At 60.4% G+C, this 25853-nt stretch overlaps 2 protein-coding genes and 1 long non-coding RNA gene across 4 annotated transcripts; 2 read left to right on the forward strand and 1 right to left on the reverse strand.

The window, feature by feature from the left end:
• Positions 1-10: 10 nt before the first annotated feature.
• MRPS2 (mitochondrial ribosomal protein S2) lies at positions 11-3181 on the forward strand. Its single transcript, XM_019639849.1, has 4 exons — positions 11-119; positions 226-351; positions 938-1067; positions 2526-3181. Exons 1-4 carry the CDS (start codon positions 83-85, stop codon positions 3133-3135), a joined length of 903 nt encoding a protein of 300 aa, XP_019495394.1. The 5' UTR covers positions 11-82; the 3' UTR covers positions 3136-3181.
• Positions 3182-9565: 6384 nt separating this feature from the next.
• Positions 9566-14704, forward strand: LOC109381335 (uncharacterized). Its single transcript, XR_002123700.1, has 6 exons — positions 9566-9919; positions 10546-10633; positions 11997-12048; positions 12433-12523; positions 14232-14278; positions 14367-14704. It is a non-coding gene; the product is annotated as an uncharacterized LOC109381335 (long non-coding RNA).
• A 2566-nt stretch (positions 14705-17270) lies between these two features.
• On the reverse strand, positions 17271-22779 carry DIPK1B (divergent protein kinase domain 1B). Of its 2 annotated transcripts, XM_019639877.1 has the most exons (4): positions 21921-22779; positions 19291-19398; positions 19033-19209; positions 17271-18462 (listed from the first exon to the last, which is right to left on the reverse strand). In XM_019639877.1, exons 1-4 carry the CDS (start codon positions 22362-22364, stop codon positions 17650-17652), a joined length of 1542 nt encoding a protein of 513 aa, XP_019495422.1. In that variant the 5' UTR covers positions 22365-22779; the 3' UTR covers positions 17271-17649. The 2 variants fall into 2 exon arrangements, with proteins under 2 accessions (XP_019495422.1, XP_019495414.1); XM_019639869.1 differs by having other exon boundaries at positions 17272-18462; positions 19033-19398; positions 21921-22462.
• Positions 22780-25853: the final 3074 nt, after the last annotated feature.

The following is a 25853-nucleotide window of genomic DNA, read 5'->3' on the forward strand; positions in this document are numbered from 1 at the left end:
GGTGCGCGGGGGGCGCGGGCCGCGGCGGAAGGAGAAGCCGCCGTGGACCCGCGTCCGCCGCCGCGGCTGCCTCCTCCGCGCAATGGCGCCGCCCGCGCTACCCCGGCTGCTGAGTGCGGGTGAGCGGAGAGCCCCTCTCCCCGGGCCGGCAGGGTCGCCGCCTGGGGACCTGGGGGCGGGAGGGGGGACGGGAGGACGCGCGCCACGAGCCCGCTCTCTCCACAGGTGTCGGCCCCGGGCCGCTCCGGCTGCACGTCCTCAAAGCGATGGCCGCGGGGCCGGGCCGGCCAAGCCGCAGGACGCTGGGAAGCACCGCGGCGCCCGTCGTCAGCGAGCCCGAGGGCGGCCCCGGTAATGCAGGTCCCTGGGCAGACCGAGGGGAATGGGGGGCCGGGCCCGCGCCAGGCCTCCCCAGTTTGGGTTGAAGTCGTCTGCCGCCAGGAGTCCTGAGCCCCCCCCCTTGGTTTAGATGTGAAACCCTGGAGGGGTCGGAACCGAGGGAGGAGAAGAGGCGGCCCAGCCCCCCAGCAGCCCCCCCAGGCTAGGTGCTGCGCTCTTAAAGGGGCCTCAAGAGTCACCCCCACCCACGACTGAGCTGGTGCCTGCCTCGCTGCAGCCCAGGCATCCGCTCCCCTCCGTGCCACTGCCCCAGGGCTCAGAGCCCTCCCCCGACTCCTGATGGGGAGTCTCAGCTGGCACTGGGGGGGACCAAAAGGACCCCAGAAACCAGCTGGGCCCCACTCCCTTCCCAGTGAGGTTTACCCAGGAGCAAAGCCATGGTCAGAACCCAGCCTCTGTCCTGAATCTCCTGAAAAGGACCCTGTGGCCCTGGGTCCCTTCAGCCGCCAGGCTCCACTGCCCCCGCCCCCCGTGTGGCCTCCATCCGGCTGTAGGTCCAGTAGGGGCACCCAGACACCGCGTCCTCTCCTTGCCCCAGATCTCCAGGACAGGATCCTCAGCGAGCCCCTCAAGCACTCCGACTTCTTCAACGTCAAGGAGCTGTTCTCCGTGAGAAGCCTCTTTGATGCTCGGGTGCATCTGGGGCACAAGGCGGGCTGTCGGCACAGGTAGGTGGTGTTCCCGGGGCGTGGGGACCCTCCTGCCTTGGGGTCCTGGAGTCCAGGGCCACGGTGCTCGTGGCTAGCAGTTTGTCTGAGTAAGTGTAGCCCCCTCCTCCTCCAGATGGGCTCACTGGGCCCCAAGAGAGGCAGGGGTTTGTCCTCAGACCCCCTCTTCCCCCCTCACTTAGGCCCCCCACACACACACCAGATTTCTTACTGTAAGGGAGGCCGACGGCCCTAGGTGGAGGCAGGCTGGTCTTGTGAGCTGGGGAGAGGGGCTGAGGGGTCTGGCGAGGCCGCCTGCACAGTGAGGGGAGGTCCACAGGTTCCACAGAGCAGCCATAACTGGCCTGATCTTGTCCCATGGTCATTGTGATGGCTGCGTGGAGACTGGATCGGGGGGCACTGGAGGGGCAGGTGGGAGGCCAGCGAGGAAGGTGGTTGTCGATGTGAAGCGGAAGGTGACGCCCCCCCCCCCCCCCCCCGCCCAGGGCATAGCTGGAGCCCAGGGTTGGGTTGGGTTAGAGGTGGGGGTGTCGGTGATCTTTACCAAGATGACCAGAAGAAGGGGAGGCCTGGGGGACATCGGGAGCTTGGGTCCTGTGAGGGGTGACCCCTTGGCCACCTTCGTGCCAATGCTGGCGGGGAGAGCCTGGGCCTGCAGGGCCACCACGTCAGTGGTCCATTTCGAGAGCACCTGAGGAGGAGAGGTCACAGGCAGAGCAGGAGGACATGCCCCACTGTGGGAGGCGGCTGAGAAGTCGTGTCACGTGCGGGCAGGGGCAGGCCCATGGCCTGGGCAGTATGGTGACGTGGGCGCTTTGGGCAGAGTCTGAGAGGAAGGCGCAGGTTCCAGATGGGAGCGAGACGGAGGGTGCAGCAGAGGTGAGGATGAGGGAGTGGCCGGTGGAGACGGCACGTGCCGTGTGCTGAGGCTCAGGACAGCCCCCTCCGCCCGCTATCGCTCTACCCGGCCGGCAGCAGGTCTGTGTCCTCGGGGTTCCCGTCCCAGGCCTGGCTGGCTCCTGTCCCGACTCCTCGCACTTGAAGCCTGGGGCTTCCCCACTGCTTTGCTGGTCCCTCAGCCCAGCCCCACAGAGGCCTCGGTCATAAAGCCCAGAAACAATGGTAATAATGACAAGTGGCTGTGAAATGAACAGCCCTACACAGGATACCCTGTTGACATGTTTAAATGTCCAGACTTCCATGTGGGGTGACTTCTGTTAGGGTACCCACATAACGAGGTAGAGCTTCAGAGGGTTAAGCCACTTGCCCAAGACATGGAAGTGGCCTGAAACCCAGGCCTGCCCCACTGTCACTCACTGGACAGCGTCCTCACTGCTGTCTGTTCTCATGGGGAGGGGTTGCAAATGGTACCCTGGGGTGGGTGCCCCTCACAGAGGACGGGGCCTGTGGAAGTGGCCACGGGAACCCTGATGGCTCGCCTGGGCGGGTCCCCGGCAGGTTTATGGAGCCCTACATCTTTGGGAGCCGCCTGGACCAGGACATCATCGACCTGGAACAGACGGCCGCGCACCTGCAGCTGGCCTTGAACTTCGTGGCTCACGTGGCCTACCGCAGGGGCATCATCTTGTTCGTGGGCCGGAACCGGCAGTTTTCACACCTGATCGAGAGGACGGCCCGGGACTGTGGCGAGTACGCCCACACCCGCTACTTCAAGGGCGGCCTGCTGACCAACGCCCCCCTCCTCCTGGGCCCCGGAGTCCGTCTGCCAGACCTCATCATCTTCCTGCACACGCTCAACAATGTCTTCGAGCCCCACGTGGCCGTGAGAGACGCGGCCAAGATGAGCATCCCTACGGTGGGCGTCGTGGACACCAACTGCAACCCCTGCCTCATCACCTACCCCGTGCCTGGCAACGACGACTCGCCCCCATCCGTCCAGCTCTTCTGCGAGCTCTTCCAGAAGGCCATCATCCGGGCCAAGGAGAAGCGGAGGCAGGTCGAGGCCCTGTATCGGCTGCAGGACCAGGCAGGGGCCTTGGCCCAGGGCCCAGCTGACGCTGCTTCCCCAGGAACACTGACCAAGCCAGGCGTGGGTCATTCCCCGTGATGTGTCCGCTCTGCTCCCAAATAAAAAAAGCAGCCAAGCCTCCCTCCGTCCTTGGCCACAGTCCTTAGCAAGTCCCAGTCCAAGCCTTGCGTCTGCACTGCTAGTCACAATTCTCAGCAGCTGCCCGCCCCCACCCCGGGGCTCATGACTCCAGGGCCCAGCAGGTGCACAGAGGACCCCCCAGAAAACACGCTTATCCCCAAATCTGAAGCCCGCCCTTCCACCCTGAGATCAGTCCTTTGTAGGGTATGTTCTTATACCAGGTTGGTGTTTATTCTCAACCAGAATGGCCCTCTGTTGGGCTGTTTCCCTCGCTGTCTGGTTTCAGGGGCTGCTTTGTAACGAGGTCGCAGGGCCAGCCACTCAGAAGACCCCGTCTGGGTTGGGACAGAACAGGCGAAGCCGACAGCAGGATTCCAACAGACATAAAACACATTTGGGCAGAGGGCGGCTTGGACCTCAGATCAGCACTGTGGTCCATGCTGACTTGCTGTCACTGGTGTGACATCAGATACCTACCTGGCCTGTGGAGCCCTCAGGGTCCTTGAGCTCTGAGGAAATGGGCAGGCGTAGGGACAGCACAGGTGCCAGCTGCCCCTCGAGACCACCATCTTCAGTGTCGGGGGTCAGAGACCCTTGTGGCCCAACCACAAGCCAGCCTAGGGCACCTGAACGGGCACCCTCCCCATGGTCAGGAAAGACCAGGGGACCCCTGCCCACGCAGATTTCTTGGTGCTCCCTCGTGTGCGGCCCTCCCTGGTAGCACTTGTGCTCCTGGGGTGAGGCATGCGTCCTCCGTCCAGGGTCCCTTGTGGCCCTCAGCATCCATGCCCCCTGTGCACCTGCTGGGGAGTGTCCGGACAGCGGGTCTGGGACGGGGTGGCCCTGTGTGGATGGACACACGACACCTGTGGCAGCCCAGGTCCTGCAGCGCACATGGGGACAGGAAGACTGGAGTCCCAGATGTCTTGTCCTGGGGAGGGTGCCTCGGGCACCTGTCTTGCTTATGCAGGTTCCCAGGCAGGGATCACCTCACTGCTGACTGCCCCTTCCTGCACCTGCCAGACGTACCTCCAGGTCTGCTTTGCCGTCCGTCGTCCTCAGCTCACGGGTCAGGGGACAATATCTAGCTACCTCTATTCCTAACATTTCCTTGTGCTTTCCCCCTCAAACTGCCTTTCCCATCTCCTCTGTAATTTGATTTTTCATCGTCTTCCTGAGAGGTAGGACGGGCACCAATCATCATCCCCGTCGCACAGGTGAGGAAGCCGAGTCCTGGGGAGGCCCAGTACCTCTGAGCAGGGTGGAAACCAGACCAGGCCCCCTGCTCTAAACCATGTAACCGCACAGTCTGCTCGGCCTCTTCTCTCGGTGGGGGTGGGGGGGTCATGGCTCATGGTATGGACAGTGCAGGGAACTGGATGCCACTTTGAAACCACTGAGTGACCAGCATGACTTTAATTTGCAAACCTGAAATATGCAAATATACAGATAGGTATGTTTTGAGGGGTACCTCCAGGGCTTGACCCCACGGGATATGGGCCTGGGTGTGTGCAGGTCAGATGTCCCCAAACTGAGTTTGATGGAGAGAGCTGAGAGCTCCACAGGCCAGCTGGGGGCAGCCAAGACACTGACATCAGGAGACAAAACTGCTTCCCAACTGAACGGGCGAGGCTGACAGTGGCAGAGGGTCCGTGTCACCTTTCATAAGCAGGCCATTCAGGCTGTCACAGGTGGCTCCAGGCCTGGGCAGGACAGTAACTCAGGGAGGCACAAAGACACACGAGATACGGGACTGGCCCTCCTCCTCGTCCTTGACCAAGGGGCTGGGTGGAGGGAGCAGCCCTGGGAGAATGGGGGTGGGGTGTCCAGGCCAAAAGACCCTGCCTGCCTGCCTGGAATGGCACCCACTCCATACCCTTGCCTGGGCCCTGCCATCCTCTGCGCTGAGAGTCCCCCTGGAAACTGCACTGGATGTGGCCCGGTGACCAACAGGGATCCAGGAGTTTGTATTGGTCACTTGCTCTGCTCTAGTTCTGGGGGTGCTGGGAACAAAATGAGTCAGGAAGGGTGGCCCCCACCAGGTGGGTGATTGGACAAGTGCACCCAAACGAGCGGGACAATTCCAGGGGGATAAGGACCTAGAGGGAGCACAGAGTCAGGGTGGGGGCCGTTCCTGGAGGAGCAGCAAGGGACGGAGGGCCTGGGGGCCACCTCTGAACGGACAGGATGGTGATGGGGGGGGAGCCAGCTGGGGAGGCTCCTGAGGGGCTCAGGGAAGGGGTGGAGGATAGCCTCGATCGTAGCAGGAGAACTCCAAGTTTGCCACCTTGGGGATGAACCCCAAGAGAGCCCAGAAGCAGCAAAGGAGACGGTGAGTGTGCCTGAGGTCATGGAGAGGCAGGGACTGACTCCCCACCCCGAGTTCCCCCGTCCTGCCATAGTACCCAATATGCCCTGTTAGACCTGACAGGGCCGTGCCCTGACAGCTGGTATCTTGGGGGGATGAGTTGCAGCCACCAGAGGAGGAACCTGGAAGAGCCTGGCTCGGGATTTGGGGCCAGAGCGAGTGGAGACAGGAGCCCCGTGCCACCAGCAAGGGCCAGGGAGCTCCAGGTGAGTGCGGCCGTGGAGGAGGCCCCAGAAGCAGGGCCCGGAGATGGCCAGAAAGGCCTCCTGCCCAGGCAGCCCAGTGTCATGTCCCGCGTGGCAAGGGCTAATGGGACCCAAGAGGGCGACGCAGATTGAATAAAACAAGAGACAAAAGTCAGATAAGAGCGAGACCAAGGGACCCAGCCTGGAAGACTGAGCCCCGAATCGGGTCAGCGCATGGCTTTTATTATGTTCTTACAAGGAAGTGAAACTGTGTTTTTCAAAGATCCGTTGCTATGTGCCTTAAGGCTGTTTTCCATTAACCAGCTCCCACTGTATTCCAACATGTACTGTGCCTTCATACATCACTGCACAGCCCCCAGGACACTTTGTTACTGTGTCCTTCCATATAAGGGAGGTGACCGATATCATTCCACGGGGTTCCAGGACTGCCGGGACACTCCCCTAGAGAGCATTACTGATATCACGCCACCGGGCCTCAGGCATGCTGAGACACTCTCATGACCGACTGGGTCAGGGGCTCATGCAGCGGGGGCGGTCGTGGAGGTAGCTGTAAGGCAACAGCCCAGGGCTTTGCCCCCTCAGTGGCCAGAGTCAGCCTATAAAGTCTGGGACCCTCCCACCATCCAGCCACAGCCTTGGCCAGGTCCAAAGTCACTTTTCACATATTTAACATTATCCAAACCAACAGACTGCATGTTTCTGTACTGTTATGTTTTCTGAACTGTCCCTCCTTTGAGAATGAGCCCCAGTGTGAAAATGAGGCGGCCCTGAACCTGTATGAGACCTGCAAGGTGCAGACCGTAAAGGCAGGCACGCTGGAGAAGCTGGTGGAGCACCTGGTGCCTGCCTTCCAGAGCAGCGACCTCTCCTATGTCACCATCTTCCTGTGCACCTACCGAACCTTCACCACCACCCAGCAGGTCCTGGACCTGCTGTTCAAAAGGTGATCACCCCTCCCCCACAGCCTTGGCTCCCCACCCACCCGCTCTGTATGTCTCAGGGGTGTCACTTCACCTCTCTGAGCTTCAGTTTGCTCGTGTGAAAACGGGGGTGCTGAGAGGGCCAACCCCCAGGGTAGTCAGGACTCTGGGGAGAGTGCTGCCCGGGGCCTGGCCTGTGGGAAGGGCTGCCCAGGGCTGTGCTGGTCCTCACTTTTGCCTTCCCTCCCCCCACCCAGCTGCTCTCTGCCCCAGGCCTCACTGTCCTGTGCCCTTGGGTAAAACTGCCCTCCCATTTGAATAGAGGTTCCAGATTCTGTCTGGGGGTCCCCTCCATGCGTAGCCAGATCCCTGGGGGCTGGCTGAGTGGTCCCAGGCTCACCCCGATATCTGTAGGGTGCCAGTTGGGGTTCGTTCATTCCATGAATGTATTTGAAGCCCTTTCTGTGTGCAGGCACTTTTCCGGCATTTGGCATAATTGAGTGACAAGAGCAGAGAAAAGTCCCTGCCCTCCTGGCCTCCATTCTAGTTGGGGGTCAGCCAGTCCCACCAGACATTATAGCGGGGATCGTAGGTGTGACGCCCTCCCGGCCTCCATCTTAGTTGGGGAGTCAGCCAATAACACCAGACATCATAGCAGGTACGGTAGATGTGACGCCCTCACGGCCTCCTCTAGATATGGATGCATCCTCCCTTATTCCCACGAGGACGGCGGACCCCAGGACCAACTGAAAAAGTGAGTGGACCTTGGGTCTGATGGGAGGGCCTCTTGTCTCCACGGTGGGGCGTTTGGGGGCTGAGGGTGGGCACTGGGGGCAGAACCCTGGCTCCCACACATCTTGTGATTCCCGCTGGAGGCCTGAGGTCTGGGGGCCTCTCCTGCAGGAGGAAAGGGTCAGAGATCTGTGGATCGGGCCCCGGGTCCCCAGGGAACAGAGGGGAGGCTGGGGGCTCAGAGCCGGCCCTGGAGAGAAGCCGTCCCCCACAGCCCATCCCAGCCCTGCTCGCCCCCGCCCCAGTCCGGGCACCCAGGACAGGAGGCTTGAGAGCCGCCTGCTCACACATCAGCCCCACCTCGGTCCTCCGAGCCCAGCTGCGCTGTTCCCAGGAACAGTGTCAGAGGGGAGGTGAGAGCCGCGTGTGGTCACAGAGACTCGGGCAGCACGTGGTGCATGAGCTGCGGATGCGGTGCCACAGGGCCCTGTGAAGGCTGGCAGGAGGACACACCCTGCTTGTCCCCTCCTCCCTCTCGTTTCTGCAGCACTGACTGTGCCAGTCTGTGCCCTCCTGGAGCTCACATTCCAGTAGGGAGGGGCCGGGGGACAGCAGGACTGTGTCAGTCTTTCCTGAGGAGGGAGAGGTGGTCACACCATTGATGGTGTCCCCTGGAGACACTGCCAGCCCCTGCCTGGACAGCCAAGTGAGGGTGGGCTTGGGTGCACTGGCCTCTGGCTGGGCAGAGACGGGCCCAGAGCCCAGCCCCTGCAGGGGTGTCATGGGAGGGCCACATGGAGGAGAGGCTGGGCCTCTGACTGCTGCCTGCCCACCTGCCTCCCCCAGTGCCATCTCCTCCATCCTGGGCACCTGGCTGGACCAGTACTCAGAGGACTTCTGCCAGCCCCCGGACTTTCCCTGCCTCAAGCAGCTGGTGGCCTACGTGCAGCTCAACATGCCCGGCTCCGACCTGGAGCGCCGCGCCCACCTCCTCCTGGCTCAGCTGGAGCACATGGAACTCACTGAGGCTGAGCTGGAGGGTGAGGAGAATGGGCGGGATCGGGGACACACAGGGAGGAGCCCCCAGAGGCTGGCTTTGGGCCAGGAGGAAAGGCTTGCCTCAGCCCGCCATCTGGTGGACTGCATTTGTGGAAGACCTCCTGGCCTGAGACTTCTCTAGGAGGCAGTGGAATGTTTTCTGTCTTGGAAAGACAGGCGTGTTGCTGAACTTTTGTCTTCTTGCAGCTCTATCACCAGCTCCAGCTCCAGCTCCAGCTCTAAAGACAACTCCAGAGCCAGAGCCAGCTCTAGCACCAGCTCTAGCTCCCAGTCCAGTGCCAGCTCTAGAACTAGAGCCAGGGCCGGCTCCAGAGTCAGCTCCAGCTTGAGTAGCACCAGCTCCAGATCCAGTGCTCCAGAGTCAGTGCCAGCACCAGGTCCAACACCAACTCCAGAGCTGGAGTCAGCTCTATCACACACTCTGCAGCTCGAGCCAGCTCCAGCACCAGAGCCCTCCTGGTCTTCGCCTGTGGCTGTGGAGAACAGGCTGAGTGGGTGAAGCAGAGCTCCCTCTGGGGAGCGTCCTGAGGGGCTCATGGGTGGGAAGGTCCAGCCTTTGGCAGGGCCTCAGGCCCAGTGGGGTTGGGGTGGGGGAGGCAGAGACACAGGGGCGTTCCAGCAGGCAGGAGGAACAGCTCAACCGGGGCTCCCCAGAGAGGGAGAGGCTTTTCTGCGGGAACAAAGAGGTGGCCCCAGCTTCAGGGCCCAACATACGGTGGGCGACAGTGACTACAGAAGACATCGTCGAGTGCTTATGTGCCTGGCACTGTTCTAAGCGCTCTGCGTAGGTTGACTCATGCAGCCCCGCCTTCACGGGAGGTAGGTCCCACTGGGATCCCCATTTTGCAGGGTCTCACCCTACAAGAGGAGGACCCATGGCTGCGCGGGGCTCGCCCTCATCGGACCCAGCCGCAGACGCGGGCCGAGGGTGGGAGTCGCGGCCGCTTGGGCCTGGCTGCGTCCAGGGAGCCCGGGCGCCAGCGAAGGGAAGGCCCGCTAGAGGGCGCTGCGGCGAGGGCGGCGGCCTCGGGGCGGGCGCGGCTTGACCCTCGCGGGCCGCCGTCCTCCGTATAAAAGGCGCGTCGCGCGCTCCGCCGTTCTTTCCGGGCGGCGGTGCTGATGGCGGCTCCGCGCGCCCTCGGTGTCGTGGCCCGGGCGGCTGCAGCCCGCCTCGCCCCGCCGCCGCGCTGCACCCGGGCCTTGCTGGGCGGGCGGGAGGAGGCGCTGCTGACCCGCAGCCTCCGGGAGGGACGCGCCCTCGGGAGGAGACGGGGCGATGGCGGCCGGGAGGTAAGGGCGCCGTCTCTCTCCTGTTCGCTGCATCGTTCCAGCTGCGAAACGTCGGGAAGTCGGGCGGGCTGGCGACAGTGGAGCGGGGGAATCTGGTCGTTGGAGAAACGTGGCCCCCGCCCCCGTCATCCGCACGGCTTTTCCCGCCCCTAACGGACGTTGAGGAAGTAAGTTTATATTTTTAGTAACCTGTTTTTATTTTAAAAGGCGGGTTGACTCGCTGCTAACTGGGTTCTGTGCAGAATTAAGCGGTTTCCGAGTTGCACAGTGGGTGTGACTGCTGCTCCGACACTCAGCGAGGTGGCTGGTGGGGACAGGTGGCCGTCTGCTGTGTGCGGTGGGTTCCAGGGGCTGAGTGCTGCTTGTGTTTCTTATAACGTGTGGGTTTCTTTTTTGCTCTGGAAAGTTTGCCTCCTGGAAACTTAAGTGCCTGGAAGGGCCTTCTGGGGTTTGGGGTGATAGCAGGTTCGCCCCTGAGGAATGACTTGCAAATTCAGCCCTTCCTGGCGACTGTTGGGACTCGTGGCTCTTGCATCCACAGGGTGAGGGAATAAAAGCGTGAATTATTTCGTCTTCCATATGCACTGCCCCTAGAGGCGTTGCAGATGTGGCTGCTGTGTCACATTTGTGTCATTAGGCGGCAGAGAGAAGAGAGACTGGCCTACGCTCAGCGTTCTGGCCCGTGAACGTCTGGATGGTTAATAGTCTGACACTTGGCAGAGCGCATTGGGCTGTTGGTGCGTCCTGGTAACCTGAAGCCTATGGAGTAAAAGCTCCTTTAATTCTTTCCTAGCTCTCGGCTGGCCTCAGGTCACGAGGTGGCCATGCGTTCGACAGCAGGAGGTAGGACCGGGCCACTGGTTCCGTCATGAGCAGAAAAGGTGAGTAGGTTCCGGGCCGATTTGCTGAAGATCTCTGTTCCTTACCTGTCACGTTGGGTGACAAAAAGGGAGGGTGGCACCAAAATTTTCCTTCCTGGGTAAGCTGAATGTCACTTCACGATCAGATCGTGCAGATTACTTTAGGGAGATTTAAGTGTTACAAAGTATCCGTGGCTAGCAGCCCAGTCTCTTCAAACAAATGTATGGGCTGTGCAGACAGGAACCTCAGTCGCAGGATTTGAACGTCACAGACAGCTCTGCAGGCCACTGTGCTAGCTTTCCCCAGCGGGTGGGGGTTTTAAAATGCCAGGGCTTTGCTGGTTTCCTGTGTCGCCAATTTCCCCTCTTGTTTTGTGGGCTCCAATCTGTTGGTCAGCACCTCACTAGTAGCTCTCTGGTGTCCATATTGGGCTGCTCGTTGGGGATATGAAGGTGATGGTGGAAAAGATAGAGGACTCCCTGGTCAGTAGCAGCTTCAGGAGTTTTAAACATTTAAACACTGAATGGGGGGCGGGGGGGGCGGATAAAGTGTAGTACTTGGACCCCAGACTCTGTGCTGGGTGGGAACGGCTGCCCTGCAGATGCTGGACTGCCAGCACCACGGACGCAGCTGCCGTGCTGCACCTGTACTTCGGGGCAAAGAGGAAGTGGCTATTTCTACACTCAGTGCTCAGAACAGTGAGCCCTGAGAATGGTTTGTAGCCTAACATTCCTTCGTGCCGCCTGCAAGGTAGCATTTGTTCCACGTGCACTTGTAGCCAGAACTGTGTTCAGGCTTGACATTGGGAACTCCGGGTGAGACCCTAAACATTTTCCTTTTCTGCATACGTGAAATGAGGCGTGTTCTGAGGATTAAATGAGCGTGTGTGTGTGTACACAAGGCAAACGAGGTGCAGTGGGATTAACTGGGAGAGGGCCTCCCTCCTGGAAAGGGGCATTCTGTAAGTCAGGAGGGGCTTTTCAGCAGTCCTTGGGCACGTGTGACTTGCATCGCCGGCTCAGAGCTGCTGGGCTGGTACGAATGGCAGGGCCCTGTCCCCGTCATAACTCCCTGTAGGGCGTGGGGGTCGGGATGCATCTCACCCGTGAACACCCGTTCTCTAGGGACCCTTGAGACAAGCAGAGCATCTTCGAGTAGCAGGCGAGGTTTGATCAGTTCAGGGACTGGGAGGCGTGCCGAGGGTCACTCCGGGCATTGGCCCTATTGAGGGGACCGAAGTTAGGGCCCGTGTAGAGGCCCTCAGTAGGCCGACCGTAACCTTGTAAGTGACCGCCCAGACCAGGGCACTGGGGATGGAGGGGCCATTCTTGGTAACCCCACTGGGGTGGCAGGTGTAACCAGGCTGTCCTTGTCCCCTTGCAGGTGGAGAGCTCGGCCCTTAGAGCCAGCCAAGATCTCGGGCCAGCTGTTCAAGGTAAGAAACTCCCTGGTTTTGTATTTTTTAAAATATAGTAAGACATTTTGCATTTATTTCCTAAAGTGTTTAGTGTGAGGGTTGAACAAAAGCTATAGATGAGTGGCTCTCGCCCAGGGAGAAATTTGTGTGCCCCTCCCAGGGCACTGTCTGGGGACAACATATGGGCAGGAATGAGGGGTGCTGCCCATGTCCTACAGGGAACAGACGGGGCCCCAAATGTTGGTAGTGCTGAGGTGGACAAGCCCTGCTGTAGAATTGCATCGGAAAACCACTTTCGGTGCAGCTTGGGGTTCCACAGATTGGGTTCCCTGAAGTATGTTCAGGGTGTCATCGGTCAAAGCAGGAGAGATTGGCCTGGGCTCACCGTCTTCCGTTTCTCAGATCCTGAGGGCGCAGCAAGGGCGTGGGCCCAGCTTGGGGCCCAGCAGCCGGTCAGTGGAACAGACGATGTACAGGCTGTCCCTTCAGGATGGTAAGTGGGGGCGGGGGGCGGCTGGCTGAGGACGGAGCATGGAATTTCCCTCGTTTGGGAGGGAGGTGTCGGGGGTCATTGGCTAGCTGGAGCTGGTTGGCCACCTGGAAAATGAGGGTGAGTCCTTGACTTGGGAAGGGGTCCACCCTGCCAGCCAAGGTGGGGTGTCGTGCCCATGTCCTGTGCTGCCCCCAGGTGATGCTCTTGGGGGAGGCTTGACTCGGCTCTTCTGTTGTCTGCACTCTGCTGTGGCACCTGTGTGCAGGATTTGTGCTGTGTTGTGGGGCATGGGCGGTTGTCCCTTGAGGGGTGAGGGGGTTCAGTAGTATGTTGGCCGTTTTTCGATGCTAGTGAGTGCCTTGCCCTCGTTAAGCAGAGCTGGGTGATGGCAAAGCATCCATGTTTTGGTGAGGGCAGGGTAGCCTGTGGGCTGGCCTCGGTCACGTCACCTGTTAGATGGTGTGCTGGGTACTTGATGCCAAGTAACAAATGGCCCAGAAACTTGGTGCCTTGAGACAGCTCTGTGGGGGTCTCTCCAAAGAGAGCCGAGGGTCCTCAGAACAGGTCGGCTGGCTGTCCCCAGAGCCAGCGTGACCCCGCCTGGGGAAGGACATCATCACTGGTCACGCTGGCCAGCCCTGATATGGAGGGGACTGCCAGGTGAGCACAGGGCAGGGCGGGACCTGCCCACCACAGTGTGTCCAGTGCTCGCCGCAGGCTGGCAGGGTCAAGTGTCGGTTTGTCCTTTATCCAGGTGGCCCTTCAAGTTTTGGGAGGGAGCGCATTTGTTACGAGAACAGTGTCCTTGAACTTCCGGCTGCTCTTGCTACTGCTGAGCAGCTGCTGGTGTTTGCCCAGATGTGGCTTGTCTGCAGGGTGAGGTGACGCTGCAGGCAGTTAGTGGGCCTGGTACCGGAGGACGTCGCTGGGTAGCCTGCTCGGTGACTACCTTCATTGGTAACAGTAGAGCCTCGCTTCAGTCAGAAGGTTGTTTTCTTAGAGCTGGGCTTTCTTTTTGGTCTTTGAACTTTGATGAGGCTGGGTTTGTTACTCTTTTTTTTGTATGTGTGTGTGTGTATGTATATATATATATATATATACATACACACACATATATATATATATATGTGTGTATATACACACATTTATTTGACAGTTTTTAAAAATTTTTTTATTTTATTTTTTTTAGATTTTTTTTTTTTATTGGGGGAAGGGGAACAGACAAGTTGCTGTCGTTTTGTTCTTCAGTCTAGTTGTGGAGGACGTGGCTTCACTGGCCCAAGTTGGCACCATCATTGTGCTCTTCCCGGGCGAGGCAGATCAGTCGCCAGCTTTGGACGGCCACTCACTGCGGCTGCTGGCCGCTCACGCTGGCTACTGGCCACACACGGTAGCCCATGGCAATCCACTGCCACAGGGACTGCAGCCCACGCCGTCGCCGGCGACTCATGGCAGCCCAGCTCCAGGTTGAGCTGTTGTTCAGCATCTTAGCTGTAGAGGGCAGTGTCACTGGCCCTCATATGTGGGATCCGAACCGGGGCCTCTGGCGCCCCAAAGCCAGCTCTTAACCACAGCGCCACTCGGCCGGCCCCTGGGTCTGTTACTCTTGACTTGTGTGAATTCCGCCAGAAACTGGGTGGTGAATGGAGTGTTGAGAAGAGGGCTGAGGCGTCTTCCAGCGGCCATGTCCTTTGTCCTTGCATTCCAGAAGCCGTCCGTCTGCCTTGCTGTCTGTCCTGAGGTCTCCGTGCCAAGGTAAGGCGCTGGACCAGGTGAGGACTGTAGGGAGCAGCGGGTGGGCTGCTGGTGGGCCACTCGGGACTGACTGGTGTTCTCTCTGCAGATGGGCATCTGCCAGATGAGACCAGGCGGCATCTCAGTTCTGGAGGAAGGAGAACCAGGAGGACGCTGCCCGCTCCTCACAAAGATGGCCAGGCCTGTCAGCGGGAACAGGTGAGGCCCTGAGAGGCGTCCTCCCATGGAGCACCTGCAGGCTCATAAATTCATGCTGGTCAGGCTGTTGGTGTTGAAAGCAGCCCTGTGTGCTCAGCTGTGAGTTTACTATTAGCCAATCTGTCCGGAAGTTTCACCGATGACATACCAGTCCACTAACACGTTTTATGAGTGTGGCATGTGTCACATAGTGTGTACTGTTACAATAAAGTGAGCTGTGTTTATTTACAAGCGTTAAGGGTCCGTGCATTGACAAGGAAGCAGCCACAACTGCTTCGCAGCAGCCTGGCCTACACACCCACGCGTACGTGCTTATTCGTGTTCACGGTGTGTGCTGGTCTTACCCGTGCACTGTTGGGAACTCCCAGTTTTATAAAACTTACCGGTGGCGATCGGCTGACACAGTTTCCAGTTGGGAGGCATTCTGTGTGGTGATGTAATTCTCTGGAGGCAGTTACAAAGCATACGAAAACGGACTTTGATTTTACGGATCGCTCACCTTAGGCCTGTGGGGGCGGGCTGTCTGCTTCCGTTCAAGTCGTGCAGATGCTCCACGCAAAGGATCTGAAGGCTGCTTGGGTTATGACGACACGACGTCATGGCTGACAAACTTATGAACTGGCAGGGTTACTTACTGCCCACTAAGTGGCTGTGGTCGCGGAGGTCTTCGAGTTGAGGAAGGGAGGAGGTTGGTATTGCTGTTTCGGGTGGCGGGGGCCTAAGTTGGGCGGGGCATGTGTGGTGTAACTGGACATACGAGGTGTGATTAAATAATACAGTGAATGTTTATCAAAAAAACATTACGGTAAAAGACACATTGTTGTTAATCCCCCTCCAAATGCATTGTAATTTCACAGCAATGGCGACTACAGTGGTGTAGCCCTCCAGATTTACATGGAGACCATGTGTAAAGAGCCTTACAGGTCCCTGGGACCCCTGATCTGGAGACAGTGTCGGGGCAGGTAGCCTGCTCTGCTGCCTTGGTGTTGACTCGTGGGTTCTGAGGGGCTAGGGGCACTGCCAACATCATAAGGCCTTTAAAAGGCAGCCTCTTGCTGGCCAGGTGCTTCCTGCCTGGGACAGAGCATCAATGGCACCAGCCCAGAAAAGGGCTCTCGTACTGGTGTTTCCTCTTCAGGGCTCGGAGAGCCGTACAGATGAGGGCCGGGCTCGGGAACCCAACCGCATTTGCACACAGCCTGTCCCTGCCTTAAACCCTGGTGCTCACTTCTCTGCCTTACAAACCTATTCGGGTAGATCTTACTGGTGTCTGCTGGGAGCTCGTCTTTGGCCTCGGTCAGCAGAACCTGCTTGTCTGTTACCTTGACTTAAGCCAAACCTCTAAAATTATCAGACCATCCTTTGCAGGCGTTAAAATCTCAAGCTTTAGATCCTTCACCTTCCTTTTGCTTTACGTTGTCACATGAAAGCTGCCTTTGCAACATGAGATAAAAGGGTAGTTAGTGAAGTGCAAGGCTTGCATGCCTGCTGGCGGGCTGCAGCAGCGGCTTCACAGGTTTATGTTCGTTCAGCTGGATTCATTGACCTTGAAACGGGGACCGCAGCTGCAGACCTCACCACAGTACATTTCCTTGTAATGTTGACTTCATGGGAGCACTGGTGGGTCCCCTGGTGTTACTCAGTTACGGTTCTGCACTGAACAATGAGTGCAAGAACTGCGGTCACAAGATAGACCAGTATCTACGTAATTCTATATACTTGTGACACGTAATTTTTTCATTTTTCCAGTGTTTCTAGGCTACACAGTGTGTGTGTTCTTTCAAATTGTTGCAAATTCAGAAAACAATTTCCTCTTGAAAAAAATCCATGTGTAAGTGGATCTGTGCAGTTCAAGCCCATGTGAGGTCAGCTTAATACTCAGCATGCGGAGTCTTCTAACTGCCCAGAGCCCGCAGTCCTAAACTAGGTTTTACTGCATTTGGATTATGTTCTCTCCACAAGGGGAAAAAAATCTAGCTGGGAAAAAGTTATTTTGATGTATTTAGGATGCGGTGTAAGCGTTAGTACTGAGAAGGTGAGTATTGTGGTTGAAATTTTGGAACGTGTTTTAAGCAAAAAAACTGAGTTGGAAGGATTTGTTTGATGCATTTTTCTTCAAGGAGTTGGCAAAATGAGACTGAACTGGTCCTGAATAAAGTGTCCTGACGTGCCTTTTCCTCAGTCTGATGACTCGAGGCTGGAACAGGAGGGAGGGGTGTGTGTGCGCGTGCGCACGGGGGCCCCATGGGGAAGCGTGTCAGGCTCCTAGGTGGAGGGCTTCCTGCCCGGGAAGGGCAGGGAAAAGATTTGGGCTCTTTCCCAGATAATGGATTTCACATGCAGCGGTTCCTGAAAATCAAGACGTCCTAGATGGGGCTGTGGTGTTCTGAGCAGCAGGCGTTACAGGTGTTTCGAAGACAAACCCCGAACCTGCTTTCCTGCTTGTTGCTAGAACCTTTCCTGTGGTCCCAGGTCAGTCATGCCTAATCCAGGCGGGGACTTGCCCTCGAGGGACTTAGAAACCAAAGCTGAAGGCCAGCTCCGGCGCCCATCACACACGCCAGCCCGTCTCAGCTGATCACCCTGCCCCCAGGCTGGCTCTAGGGGTTTGAGGGGTCAGGCAGGGTTTTGGACCCCCGCTGAGGCCGCGTCCGGCGGATGTGGCCCTGAGAAGCACACACTGCATTTTCTCTGCTGAAGGCCAGGGCAGCCCCCATTTCATGCCCAAGCTGCTGGGTGTGTGGTCTGCACGGTGGAGAGCAGGGGCCAGAGTGCAGTGAGGGGAACTCGAGGACTCAACAGAAAAGCTATTTATTTACATCACATCTTCAGAGTAACAAAACCCGACTTGGCCTGCGTGGGTCACCCTTCCTGTCCTCCCTTTCAGCCAAGTGGTCCATCTGTCCGGGTTGTTGGGCTCAAGAGAGGGACACCCTAGGGGAAGTGGGGGGTCGAGAGCCTGCCCGAGTTCTGGTTGCCAGGAGATCGTAAGGACTGCTGGGCCTGGGTGGAGCAGCCCTGTCCTTTGGTGGCCGGGTGAAGATGGAGGCGGCCCCAAGGGTAAGGGTGGCTCTCTAGGGCCACAGGCGGCCCCTTGACAGGGGACGGCAGTCCTTGGCATCAGACTCCAGGCCGCCCGTCTGGAGTCCTTGGTGTAGGACCCGGGGTGCCCGTCAGGAGTACTTGGTGTTGGAGATCTTCTTCCAGAGCAGGGTCTTCAGGTGGCTCAGCACCAGCGAGTGGTGAGCTTCCACCTGGCTGGCCAGCCCGCTCAGCGTGGTGCATGTGCGCAGCTGCGTGCCCAGCTCCTCACGCAGGTCGGCGGGGGCGCCGGGCAGCAGGTAGTCCCGCAGCAGCTCACACACCTTGGCCAGGTTGGGCTGGATGAGGTCGCCCTTGCACTGCCTCATGAGCTTGTCGCAGGGCGCCCTGCAGTCGCGACCGTAGGTGCAGTCGGCGCTGTGCTCGCAGTGGCGGCCCTGCAGGAAGCGGCGCACGGCGGCCTCAGGCGCCACCTGCTGCAGGTCGGCCATCTTGAAGTCGTACTTGGCCGTGTAGCCCACGTTGGCCAGCGTGGTCTCGCACATGTAGAAGGTCCCGTAAGAGCCGTGGAAGAGCTCTTCCACGAACTCCAGCAGGCCGATGGCGATCTTGGCCCGCCAGGGCCACGCAGGCCCCAGCCACTGCTGCAGGGCTGTGTGCAGGGCGGGGGGCAGCAGCGGGCGCAGGAGGGGCGGGAGCGCGGCCCCGTGCCAGGAGCGGTGGGGGGCGCCCTCGGTGATGTACAGGTCCCCGCAGTAGCCCAGCAGCCGAGACGCGTGCTCCTTCTCCTGCAGGGACAGCAGCAGCAGGAACTCGTGCCGCTGCAGCAGGGCCCACACCGACTTGGCCTCGGCCAGCGACACCCTGCTGTCCTTGTTGAAGTCGGCCATGAGCAGGACCTGTCCAACCAGCGCAGGCAGGGAGGGCAGGTCGCCCAGGTTCGCCTGACATTTGGGACCAAAAGAGAGGGAGACTGTTGTCTCAGAGTCGTGCGTGTCTGAGTTGGCAGGAAGCCTTGGTGCCTCCTCCCAGGCCCTTGGGTACCGGTGGAGCAGGCTGCACAGAGGGGAGCCCAGCCTTCAACCGCACAGATGGAGGAGACAACCAAGGACGCAGGAGGCCCCCTCACCACCTCCTGGAAGCCTGCCCTGACCACCCCACATCTCTCCTGGAGCTGCTCCCAGAGACTGTCCCTGTGTCTCCACGAGTGCTCAGACAGCCTGGGGGTGGGCACCTGAGCACAGGTGAGAGCCTGCTAGGTGGTCACTTCTCATGTGCTCCCACCCCACTCCTGTTGCCCCCGCCCCCCCATGGGTCCCCTGCTGTCCCCCACTGATGCCCCTGGGGAGCAGGGTCTGCCCTGCCTAGTAGGCTCTCCCTGAGCAAGGGTCTGCTTGGAGCTGGGGGTTGCTCTCGAAGCCTGGCTGGCCCGTATGGCACCTACCTGGCCTGCCTCATGCCCTGTACATGAACTGGGCGTGAACTGGACACAGCCCCCAGGAGAGCCAACTGACCTTGAGGTAGCTGAGGGTCATCTCCCGGAACTCTTTAATCGAGGTGCCCCGAGTGGGCTTGTCAAACAGCACCAGCTCCCGCCGGGGGGCCGCGTCCAAGCCGGCCTTGGAGTTGAGACTCGCCTCGATGCCACACTTGATGGTCACCTCCTTGCCCTGCCAGAGCCCACTGTACACCTGGACGGAGCCACAGGGGTCGTCCATGTAGATGTGCCCCTCCCGCTGCCGCTGGGCCTCTGCGCGCCGGACCCCACGTACCTGCTGGCCTGGGAGGGAGGAAAGGCAGGTCCTCCACTCCACCTTGTGCAGCGTGCACAGGTCCTGGCAGATGGAACCCGAGATGATGCCCTTCCGGTACTGGTCACACTGAGGAGAGGAAAGGGACGCCAGGAAGTGGCCTGGGGAAGTGGGGACTCGGGCTGAGCCCTCCCCCAGAGGGGCCTCCGGGCCCCATTCTTTAGGTGTCGCAGCCCCTGGGTGGGCAGGCCCAGGCCCCACCCCATGTGCCAGTGGCTCCCTGGTTCTTAGGCCACAGCACTTGACACAGGGCCCCCAGACTGCTGAAGACACAGCCGGGCACCTGCCCAGCTGGCGGGGGCCTTCCGCTCAGTGCCGTCTGGAAGCCGCCAGCCCCTCCCACTTGTCCCCACTGGCCTACGAGACGCCAAGCTTCTCGGCATGACCGCTTCTCGGCATGACCGCTTGTGAGCGTGTTTCCGGGTCTGGGTCGGGTCTGTCTGCATCCCGCAGGCCCTTATGAGCAGAGGCAGGACCAGCGGGGCCGTGACAACGGTGCAGCCCCACCCCCACAAGTGACAGTGCAGCGGGCACCAAGCTTCAGCTGCTGAGAGGGCGCTTGCCAGCTGGGTGACGGGACCTGGCAGCTCACCCTGTCCCCCGAGATGTGGAGGCCCCGCCCGGCCCTTACCAGGGCTGTCTGTCCCCTGGGCCTACGCCCGGGCCACCTCATTAGCCAGAGGCCCAGGAGAAGCTCTCAGCAGGAAGCGGGTGTGGCTGCCGCCCCTTCCCTTGCAGCCCCCTGAGTCCCAGGGGTCTGGGCCCACCCTAGCAGGAAGAGATGGGTGGCAGGGAGGTGACAGACTCCAGCCCTTCCCTTTGGGGGGAGTGTGGGTGAATTCCTGGGTGTGCATCGCCGTTGCCATGGAGCCCAGGCCCTCAGTGGAGCCAGGCTTGGAGGAGAGATGCAAGGGAGGGACAGCACAGCACCACCCAAGTGGGGTGGGGGCAGAGCCCGGGCCTCCAGGGCCTTGGGGCGGGGACGAACAAAGAGGCTGAGCTCTGGACTCAGCTGTGAACCGTGAAGGGGGCATCTGCGGTGACGTCATGAAAATGACAGCCGTTCATCAAGACAAAAGGAAAGCTAAGAACTACACCCTCGTCCCACCGCCCTGTGGAGAGGCCCTCCACCGCAAGGGCTCAGCCCTGCCCCCCAAACCCTGGGTGGCGGGCTGCTCTGCTCAGGCCGAGGCCCCAGCCAGCGGGACTGTGGAGGGGGCTTCCGCAGAAGCTGAGGTGGGCAGTGTGTCCAGCGTCCTCGGGGCTTCCTGCAGCCCATCAGGCTCCAGGTGAGTCGCCTCACCTCCCAGCCTGTTTCCCGTGGTGGGGCCTCAATGTGCAGCACCGGGCCAGGCCCCCGGAGACTGTCGACACCCGACCCGTGACCCCTGCTCCTGCCTGCCTTGCTGTGTGAGCTTGGATGAGCAGTGCAACCTCGCTGAGCTCACTGGTAGCCCTCAGGAGGTGGGCGGGTGCGTCCTCAGTGCTGGCCGGGCCCCCGGGAGATACTCAGCCAACAGTCAGAGAACCAGACGCCACCCGGCCCTTGGAAAGTCCAGTCACGTGGGCTCTCCCCACTCCAGACCCCATGTCCCTCCCCACCCCCACCTCTAGACTTTCCCAAACTCGGCACCCATGGGACCCCGGCCACAGCAGGCCGGCTTGAGCCCTTCCCTGCTGTCCTCAGTTACCACCCAGCACCCAGGACAGGTGCCCCTCCTCATCTTAAAGAGGGACAGAAACTTCAGGCCAGCCGGCCGGGGTGGGGCAAGCTGAGGCGAGTTCAAAGCCTGGGGTCTCCCTGAGTCCATAACCACGGCTCCCCCTTCGAGCCCCAAGGAGTTCCTGCTGCTACAGACGGACCCATCCCCAAGGAGAATGAATGGAGGCTTCCGAACCCTGGACACCAGCTGTCAAGAAGGCCAGGCAGGGTGGCAGATGAGATGGGGAAGCCTGGGGTTTCCCAGCGGGCCCTCAGGCTGGCACGACCTCTCCCTCCAGCCAGTCACAAGGCGTCAACAGAAGCAGTGAGTCAACTAGGTGTGCAGGCTCTTCACACCCGCACCCTCCGAGCCACACGCACACATGCATGAGCACATGCACACACATCTCACAAGGCACATCACGCACACTCAACACGTCAGCACACGCACACGTGTGAGCACACACACCCATGAACACGGGCCCATGCACTTAAACGAGCACCTGCACATCCCCGCTCTAGAGGCTGTGAGCAGTGACTCCTGCCTGTCCCCAGGCAGGAGGCTCTGAGGACCACGCCCTGCCACCTCCTTTGGGGAACCTGTCCCCAGCAGGGGCCCCCAAGGACACCAACGTTTGCCTGTTCCAGTCTCCCTCCCAAACATCTCTGGAGTCTGCCCCGTCTGTCCATCCCCAGCCTCCCCACAGCCCTGCCCCCTTCCACCAGCCCCAGTCTCCACTGAGACAGCCAGAGCCCAGCCAGAGCCGGCCAAGCACCACGCAGTTGGATCCATCTTCAATCCACCCTGCTGGCACCTCTGAGACTGCACAGCACTGGGCACAAAGGTGCCCCATGTCAGCCCACAAGCCCAGCCCAAGGGGACACTTACAATGACCACCTGGCAGACGTGCCCGCGGCACAGCTCCACATAGGATGCGTAGTGCACATACGCCAGCCAGCCGCCCACAAAGACGCCCAGCCAGACCAGGAAGACGTACTTGACCCTGAGGCCCGGGAGCCGGCCCTGCTGGGGGAAGAGGGATGTGAGGAAATGCCACATTTGGGGTGCATGTGCCCCCTTCCACAGAACCCAGCCTTCCTGCCAGCCCCTCCCAGCCAGCACCCAGCCGCCCTGCCCCAGAGTCCAGACACGGTCTCTCGCCTGCGTCAGTGCACCCACTCCCAGGTGGGGGCGTTGGCCTGGTGGCTCCCAGACGTTTAAATACATGGGCAGGTAAGAATCAATTTCAAAATGAGGGGCTACAGGGTAGGCAACTCTTTCTTTTGCTGAATAAAGACATTTTTTGCAAATTCCCTTCTGTCTTGCCCTCATTTCATAATGACATGTAACCTCTACACAGGGTCAGGCTGGAGGATCTCCACCCACGCACACTGTCCTCCAACGAGTGGAAGGTTCCGGCTGGACTGGGGCCAGCAGGGAGCATGGGGCTTGGAGGCTGCTGGAGCAGAGGGCAGGGCCCGGCCGCAGTCGGCCCTCGAGCCTGAGAGAGACACGGCCTCACACGCACACAGCAGCATATTGCCGAGTGGGGACACAACCCCGTGTCCATCAACAGAGGACCGGATAAACCAAACGGGGTCCCTCCACACAGGGAGTGTCACTCAGCCCTGAAAAGGAAGGAGGTCATGACACCAGCTACCACGTGGATGGACCCTGGGGACACTGTGCTCAGTGAAATGGGCCAGTCACAGAAGGACGGATCCTGTAGGAACCCCGCCACCCCCTCACAGGAGGTCCCCAGAGGAGTCAGATCAAGAGAGACAGGAAGGGGCCGGCCGAGTGGCACGATGGCTAAGAACTCGCTTGGGATGCCAGAGGGCCCCGGTTCGGATCCCACATATGAGGGCCAGTGACACTGCCCTCTACAGCTAAGATGCTGAACAACAGCTCAACCTGGAGCTGGGCTGCCATGAGTCGCTGGCAACGGCGTGGGCTGCAGTCCCTGTGGCAGTGGATTGCCATGGGCTACCGTGTGTAGCCAGCAGCCAGCGTGAGCGGCCAGCAGCCAGCGTGAGCGGCCAGCAGCCGCAGTGAGCGGCCATCCAGAAGCCGGCGACTGATCTGCCTCGCCAGAGAAGAGCGCAATGATGGTGCCAACTTGGGCCAGTGAAGCAACATCCTCCACAACTAGACTGAAGAACAAAACGACAGCAACTTGTCTGTTCCCCTTTCCCCAATTCCCCAGCACTGTTCCCATCCCCCCAATTCCCCAATAAAAATCTTTAAAAAAAAAAAAAAAAAGAGAGAGACAGGAAGTAGCTGGTGGGGGCGGGGGCTGGGGAGGGGGTGGGAGTGTTTAATGGGGACAGAGGGTCAGTTTGGGGAGATGAGAAAGTCCTGGAGATGATCGAGATGGTGGCCACACAACAGTGTGACTGCACCAAATGCCACTGAGTTGGCACCTAAACGTGGCTGAGATGGTCTGTTTTGTATTGTTATGATTTACCACGATAAAGAATAGATAAGATCGAAGCCCCTGGCCTCACTGCTAGAGGCTCCATCCCCGATGTTCAGGATGACAGGGAACTGCTTCTGTGCTTTTCGCAGCTGACAAGTGGAATCACAGGGTGTGAGGGCCCCAGAGCCTGGCAGCTGTGTCCCACGCATCCCCCAAGCGGGGGTTCCAGGGGCACCACCTCCCTTCCCCACCCCCCTCCCAGGCAAATCCCAGGGTTTGCAGGCTGCTGTCAAGGAGCTGCCAGCTGAGGGGACAAGGTTACCAGACACTGTCCTGTGCAAGGGACAGCAGAGCAGAGGGCTCGGGGCTTCAGGCCAGCCTGCCTGCAGAGGAGGCACCACTGCCCACTGGCCACATGCGCCCCCAGCCGTGGGCAGGCCAGCAGCTCCAGCCCTGGTTTTTTCTGAGTCCTGGTTAGCTGGGGGCTGTGGGCTGTCCCGAAAAATGGGGCCACCAGCTCCCCACCGAGTTCTGGGCAGGGGCCTCTGGGCCCAGCCCAAGAAGCTGTGGTCATTTTTATGGTTCTTCCTGGAGAGGCAGGGTCCTCACCTCCTGCTTCCTGGCACCTACTCTGGAGGGGCCGGCTACCCCGGGAGGGGCTGCAGCAGGAGGACCCCCGAGAGCTCCAACACAGGCTGGGAGCCTCAGCGGCCACGGAGGAGCAGGGGGAACTGGGGCGGCCCTGGAGCAGAGTGAAGGGGTTGGGCCTCAGGCCCACTTGTCCCTGCCACCACGTCTGTTTCCGTCAGATTTGTTCAAAGGGAAAAACAGGAAAGCAAAGAAACAGTGGGTGAGGGGCTGCGGAGCTGGGGGTGTGGTCGCCGGACAAGGTCCGCGCCTTCTGCTGGCCGGGCAAACGCCCGAGGTGGTACTGAGCAGGGCTTGGGTGGGCTTTCAGTTCCAAGAGGGCCCCAACCACCCAGGCTGGGTGGGGGTCCTGGGGGAACAGCAGGAGGAGGGCAGGCTGGAGCCAGCACTGGACCCGGAGGTGGACCCGCGGCTTCAGAGTGATTGCTCCAGGGGCCTGCGGGACGGTGGGGGGGCCAGACAATGCCCACTCCCCTGCCAGACCGCCTCCGGGCTCTGGGCCTTCCCGTGGTGGCCTTTCTCCCAGAACACGATCCCCGCCTGGCTGGCTCTGACTGACCCCTAGGTCCTTTTCTTAGGCAGGCACTTGGCGCTTCCTTCAGGGGCAGTCCCTGACCCCCTGTGCGTGAGTGAGCCCCTGGGCAGGGCAGGCCTTAGTCATCAGTGGGTCCCACGCAGCTGCTCCCCCACCTCACCCCACCCCACCCCAGCTCCTGGTGGAGCCATTTGGGGAGGGGAGGGTTGCTCAGGGGACAGTAATGACATAATGATCTGAGCCTGCACCATTGACCCAGGAGGGTGTTTCACAGGCGGGGACACAGGCTCAGAATCTATGGTGATACTAAGAGCTCAGACCACCGGGAACCTGCCAGAACCCCTCTCCCTTCCATCTGCTGCTCCTGGGCCACCCCTGCAGCGGGTCAAGGCCTTCCCTCAGGGCTGGGAGGTCAGAGCCACCCCACCTCCTGCATGCTGGTGACCCTCAGACCCTTCAGCTCCCCGCTGGCCCAGAGCTGGGCCGAGCACCACACCCCTGAGGCCTGAGGCGGGCAGGGAGGGCACAGACGGACGTGTAACCTGCCTGTTTTCCAGCTTCCACCCTTCTCCCTACTTCTCCCCGCAGGGGGCTGAGGCCAGCTGGGGCCTGGGCCAAGGACACCACCCTGGCAGGGACCCTCCGGCCCTGGCCCCTGAACGACTCTGACCAGGGCTGTCTGGAGGGCATTGCGGTCATAGGGTGGGCCCGGAAGATCTGGGACTGTGATGTGGGCCAGGTTCAGACCACCCAAGGCAGAGGTGACAGGGTCCCTGAAGGCTGGCACCCAGGCAGCCTCGGCCCCCCCTGCAGAGCAGGGCTCTGGCAAGGACGTGGCTCGTACAAGGTCATGGTGGGGGCGCAGGGCGCACCCTAAGCTCGAGCTGGCTGGGGGATAGCCCAGGGGAGGCTATCCACAATATGTCCTTCTTAGGGCATTTCTGGGTCCCAAGTTTTCCACAGCAGAAAAACAAACCTGATCTTTAACTAGAGGAGAGAGGAACGACGCGGCGTGCTGGGTGGGCCTCGGAGCAGGGTCCAGCCCTGGGGGCGGGGGCTGCCACCGCGCAGCACGGGCGCCGCCGGCCCCTCCGCGCCCCAGCAGCACCGCCCACCCCGGCCCGGGTCCCCGCCCGGCTCCCCGGCGGCCAAGCACCCCGCGTCTCGAATCCGGCCCCGGCCCCCGCCCCCCATCCGCACCCCAGGGCTGCACCCCGCG

This window comes from Hipposideros armiger, unplaced genomic scaffold, assembly GCF_001890085.2.
Source record: "Hipposideros armiger isolate ML-2016 unplaced genomic scaffold, ASM189008v1 scaffold_3, whole genome shotgun sequence".
Taxonomy (NCBI): domain Eukaryota; kingdom Metazoa; phylum Chordata; class Mammalia; order Chiroptera; family Hipposideridae; genus Hipposideros; species Hipposideros armiger.